The following is a 5766-nucleotide window of genomic DNA, read 5'->3' on the forward strand; positions in this document are numbered from 1 at the left end:
TAGACAAGCAGACTCAAAAGCTCTTGAAAGTGCCCAAAGGTAGCATTGGGCAGTTTTTTCAAGACCGTTCTTCTGTGGGACACTCCAGAAATATTCCTTGTAAAGGCAAGAAGCTGCAGATTGGATTAAAGATTCTGGAACAACCTCATGCAATCCTGTTTGTGGATGAGAAGGATGTTATAGAAATAAATGAAAAACTGGCTGAGTTGCTTTTGGCCATTACTAACTGTGAGGAAAGATACAGTTTGTTTAAAAGCAAAAGCAGGTTAACTAAAGGCATCCAAATAGATATTGGCTCACCTGTTAGAGTACAGCTGAGATCAGGAGATGATAAATTTCCTGGAGTTGTTCGCTTCAGAGGACCCTTATTGCAAGAAAGGTCCCTAACAGGGATATACTTTGGAGTAGAGTTGCTGGTAAGTTTCTTGCTAAGGGGAACCATCATGTATATTTTATAAGATGAGCTAAAAATCTTCTGTTTAAAGAGGCAGTCATCATAATTTTTTTTTTCTGTAGGCATTATTACTCCTAAAAGTTCTGTAGCCTTCAGTCTTTTCATAAGTGTTGTTATTAAATACCTGTGAACATACCATACCACATCAGCCTTATATTGTATATGTTAAGTGAAGCTTGATGAGGAGCATGGTCTGGCAAAAAGACTTGAACATACTCTGACTCTTGCAGCCTAGAAAGGTTTAATTACTTACATCCCTATTGTGGTAAATATCTGACTCTCAGATTCCTGTTGAGTACTGTGTTTTTCCCTGTACGTGGCAGGGTACAATCCATAAATGCAGGGTTGGATTTTGGGGCTGCTGGTTTTGTAGAGCCCTAAAAGTCAAATGGCAACTAGTTAGGATAGAGAATGTTGCCATTTTGTGCTCCTGATGAGGTACTTCTGCAAAATTAATGTCATCCGTAAGCTTTTGAAAAGTTAGATTCAGGAGAATGCTACTCTTGTATGAGAAGTATATTTTTCAAAGTCATCTTTAAACTTTTCCCAAATTCTTTGCAATTCCCACTGAGAACCTTGGGGAATAACGGGCCCAAGCGCTTCTGAAAATCTGGTCTCTTTATTTGGCATCTAAGTGGAATGCTTTGCATTATGTCTAATATGAAGTAGTCTTGTGTTGATATGGCAAAAATGTGATGATGGAAGCAAGATTTGCACCTGAAGAAAACATGATTCTGTGAGTAAAAAGACTTCTGCCTGTGGCAACTCTTTAATCTAATGACATCTTACCATTTATTTCCCGAAGACAGACAGTATGAATATTTGCCACAAATTCCAGCAATAGAATTTTCCCACTATAGTGATAGTTCACCAGGCAAATTCTTACTGCAATTTCTCCAAAATGCTGGATTATGTTACTGCTTTTGTAGTAGTCTGCTTTTGTACAAAATACACTGCTTTTTTTTCTTTTCTTTTTTTTTTTTCCTCCCTTCTTCCTCCTCCGACACTTAGGAAGAAGGTCGCGGTCAGGGGTTTACTGATGGACAGTACCAAGGCAAGCAGCTTTTCAGATGTGATGAGGATTGTGGGGTTTTTGTTGCTTTGGACAAACTGGAGCTGGTGGAAGATGATGACAATGAACTGGAAAGTGACTATGCAGCTCCAGTTGACACAATGCAGGTAGAACTTCCTCCTCTGGAGATCAACTCCAGGGTTTCTCTGAAGATAGGAGAGAGTATAGAGTATGGGACAGTTATATTCTGTGATGTCTTACCAGGAAACGAAAGTTTAGGATACGTTGTTGGAGTGGACATGGTAAGAAAATAATCTGACTTTAATACCTTTTGCATGTGTGTTAGCTTGTAAATTACATGCAATATAGAAGAAGAAACATTATCCACAAGCTACTTCAGGGGAGGCTGACCTAAAATTGGAAATAAACACTTGTGTCCAAAGATGCCCCTTGGTGGTAATTGGGTTTTGGCATCAGGTAAATGGTATCCTATTTGATGCTAAACAGTTCAGGAGAAATACTCTGGTTATGCTGAGGAGCCTCCACTGAGCTACTTGCAATGTTAGATGTCAGTCTTGAAGTCATAGAGTTGAGTGTTTGTCTTGTGAGACTGGCTTTGTCCTGCCTTTTTTAAAAAGTTGGTTGGATGCCTTTTTCTTTGTTAGGTATTTTTTAAAGCTTTTTTTCATGTGACTTTGTTCTATGTTAAAAATTCTGAGCTTTAAGTACAAAAGTTGATCTTTCAAGAAAATGTGAAGCTCGTCAATAATTATTTCTAGCAACCTGAATTTTTAAAAATGAAGAGCTTTCAAATTTTTGGTAGTTAAAGGGTGTTTGTTTTTGTTTTGTAGATTAGGTACTTCCATTTTCTTGATTGCAGTAGCTGTTGCCTAACAGCGCACTAATGGATTTTACTAGAGGAATGCTTGTTAAAATAGGAAATATTTCTGAAAAGAACAGTTTTTAAGTTTGCATTTGTCTTTAAAGACTGTAATGTTTGACTGTTCTAAATTCAAAGTTGTTACAGGAAAAAGTAGATGATGTCAAACCTTTCATTTTCCTCCTTTTTATGTTCCTAAAGACATATGTGTGTATTCTGTACGACGTAAATATTCTCTTGGGATACATGTAACATGTTTTTCTATTTTTAGGATAATCCTATTGGAAACTGGGATGGAAGATATAATGGAATACAGCTGTGCAGTTTTGCAAGTGTTGAAAGTACACTTCTTTTGCATATCAATGATGTTATTCCAGGTATGCTCTGCTTTCTTAACCAGAAGGCAGACTTTGATAACATCTCAACCTAGGCACAGATATATGGTTAAAACAATACCACTGAATTAATATCCTGAATTCATTTGAATTAGTTTAGCCTTCTGTGTTACACTTCTTTTCAGTTTCTTCCTCCTTTTGGTTGCAGTCTCACTAGTAGAAAAGGCTTAATATTGAACAAAATTACTTTCAAATTGTATAGGATTTACAATACTATGCGGTTGGATAGTATTCATGTGAGCGTCTGTAGTGGGAATCTTTTTATTGAATGTTCAATTTACTCTAGGAGTTTAAATATCTTGTATGAGAAAGCTGTTCTTTTTGTGCTTGAAATATATTAACAGTAGTATTTATGCATTTGGGGAGTAAATACTTGAAAATTCATAGCAAGTCTGTAGAAAAATTCACTATCTGCAGTAATTCATAGGATGGTGATAACTTGTAACCACTACAGCCCCCTGATTCCTTTTCTGAAGAAAGAAAAAAAGTTTTGTGTAAAACTCTTTGTGTCTATCTGAAGACAGGTACTAATGCTCATGCAGTCTTGTACAGCTTGTAGTCTGTAACGATTGCCCTCTCTCTTCAGTTTGGCTAACTTTGCTTATGTTCACCTCCTACGTGTGTTTAGTTGAGGTCCATGTTTTTGCATGAATTCTCCTCTCTGGAGAATTCATGGGAACCTCTCTGTTTTTGGGAAAAGAGCACTTGTTGTGGACGTGTTGGTATTTAGGTTTAGAATTTCACGCATGTGTTTCCCATAATGGATGCATGCCCGTACATTGAAGAACATGAAGTCAATCTATTTGATGTGTTCAAGAAATAATGGTAGACTTCAGAGTAAGGTAATTGCTGATGTGATAGAAGCAAATCCTATACACATAAAGCGTTGGTTATGTGCCAAACAAGGTTTTGCTCCACTCCGTTTTAAAACTTGCAATGCAGACCTCGGCTCGATTACATTTCCAATTGATCTTCTCTATGACATAGTAAAAGCATAGAAAAGGGAAGCTAATACTCTCTTCATATACCACGTCTTAGAGACTGTGTCACAGGACAGGAGGCCTCCCAAGCTTGCCTATACCTCAAGAGGTGGTGGTGACAAAAGCTTGTTCAATCATAGTAAGCCAAAGGCTACAGGTACGTATGGGAAGTGATTTTCTTTACCTATGTAAGATTACAAATTGCTGTTGCTTGGGAAGAAGTGTTGCCTTGCATTTTCTATCACTTCATTTACTATTTCAGTTACATATCGAGTTAAATTTCTCTGAAGTAGAGCAATAGTATGAATTAAGCTGTCTACCATCTTTATTATGATTAAATAAAGTTAACACTGCTCAAAATACCTTCACTTTCATGAAAAACAGTTTGAGGTTTAGCAAAAATTCAAGAGCATATTACCTAGTTGTCCAGTATAATCAGTTCAGGGCTGCATTCTGTTTTTCTGAAAGTGTGGTGTGTATTTAGTTTCTTTTTTATTTAATTTTTTAATAAATATAATTTCCTGTTGTCTTCCTTCTGCAGGACTAGAAACTTCCAAATTTTTAGCCCAGAAGCAGATCTACTTAATAGTGAATACGTTAATTTTGCTGTGATTCAAAAGCAAAATTGAATTTCCCAAAATATATAAACTGCTTCTGACTCTGGTTTTGGCCAGCTCTGAAAATCCTCCCCGGGGGTGGGGGGGAAAACTTGGAAGGGAAAATTTTTTTTTCTTTCTTTCTTTTTTTTTTTTAAAGGCAGAAATAAAAATTCAGTGTCTTTTGAATTTACTAGTGGCTACTCTGGGTTGTAGAATACTAATGACAGTATATTCTGTAAGCTTTCATTCTACCTGGAATTGGATGCTGGCAGAGATGGTCTTCACTGAAGTAACTGTGGTGGTATGTTGGCACAAGTTACAGCTGTGTGGAATTGGATCGGTAATTTATTTGCCTACTCTGAATTTTTTTTACTTTAAAAACAAAGAAAAAATACCTGCTGCATACTGTATCTCAAATGCTTTCTTATATCCATAATTTGTAGTAATGAAAAATTTGCACTTGAGGGGTATTTTCTGCGTTCTTTTCAGGTTGGTGATTTGAAATTTCAGCTTGGAGAATTAAGTTGGTTTGGGATAAACTGCTACTTTGCTGCAAGCTTAGAACTGTGTTAGCTTTGATGGGAGAATTTGCTGCTTTGTGGAAAGGCAGTTATGTCTTCTTTATAGTAACAAATATATACTATCAAATAAGAGCGTAGCTAACCTTTTGTAAATAGAGATTAATCTCTTCAGTAAAATGTGGTGTTTTCCAGGATCTACCTCTGAACCTGGAAATAGAAACAGATCTGAAGTCTTCTACACATTGAATGGCTCATCAGTTGACTCTCAGCCTCAAACAAAAACAAAACCCCCATGGTATATTGATGAAGGTAAAGAGAGATTATAGTCTTTCACGTAGGCATACGCTTTATTTAAGAAACAAAACTAGACTGTATTGATGTTCTTCAAATAAAACAAGTATGAGTTTAAATTTAAAACAGTTGGAATGTGTTGTCTTAGTGAAAGGCATACTATATCATAAAAAGCATCTTGGAACCCCCATGAAAATATACTCTGTCTTAATTGACAGGCCTGTTGTTTTATCCTGCATGTAGGAGATTACATTCTTGGCAACGTATGCGCAGCTCTGTGGGAATGCATATGTCTTGCAGGCAAAATAAAAGCTGGGGCTTGGAAGGAAGATATGAAGATATTCCTTGTGGCCAAGTATATAGAGTAATTTTATTTTGCCTGTCTTTTTGTAGCTAATGTTACAAATCTAAGGGAACTATAATATTCTGCCATGCCAGCTAATCAATCTGGAAGTAGGGGGAGCAAAATAAACTGATTAAGCATACATGTTTTTTCAGTATGTTTTAAAGTTATTTCTGCAAAATAACTCTCTTTGAATTCTTACAAGTATGGGTGCATATACCCAGGATCAGTATATCCTGATTTGCTTCCAGATCTCATTATTATTACTTTTTTTTTTTTTTTTTTTTTTTT

General features: G+C 36.2%; 1 protein-coding gene across 1 annotated transcript in view; it reads left to right on the forward strand.

Annotated features, from left to right (window-relative positions):
• The window catches only part of CYLD (CYLD lysine 63 deubiquitinase), a 25331-nt gene that overhangs the window by 742 nt on the left and 18823 nt on the right, over positions 1-5766 (forward strand). Inside the window, 5 exon segments of the mRNA XM_035893139.1 lie at positions 1-416; positions 1466-1768; positions 2618-2723; positions 3780-3878; positions 5034-5150. The exon segment at positions 1-416 is cut by the window's left edge and continues 43 nt beyond it. Of these exon segments, the coding sequence (XP_035749032.1) occupies positions 1-416; positions 1466-1768; positions 2618-2723; positions 3780-3878; positions 5034-5150 (1041 nt within the window).

Source organism: Egretta garzetta, unplaced genomic scaffold (genome assembly GCF_000687185.1).
Source record: "Egretta garzetta isolate BGI_Z169 unplaced genomic scaffold, ASM68718v1 scaffold314, whole genome shotgun sequence".
NCBI lineage: Eukaryota > Metazoa > Chordata > Aves > Pelecaniformes > Ardeidae > Egretta > Egretta garzetta.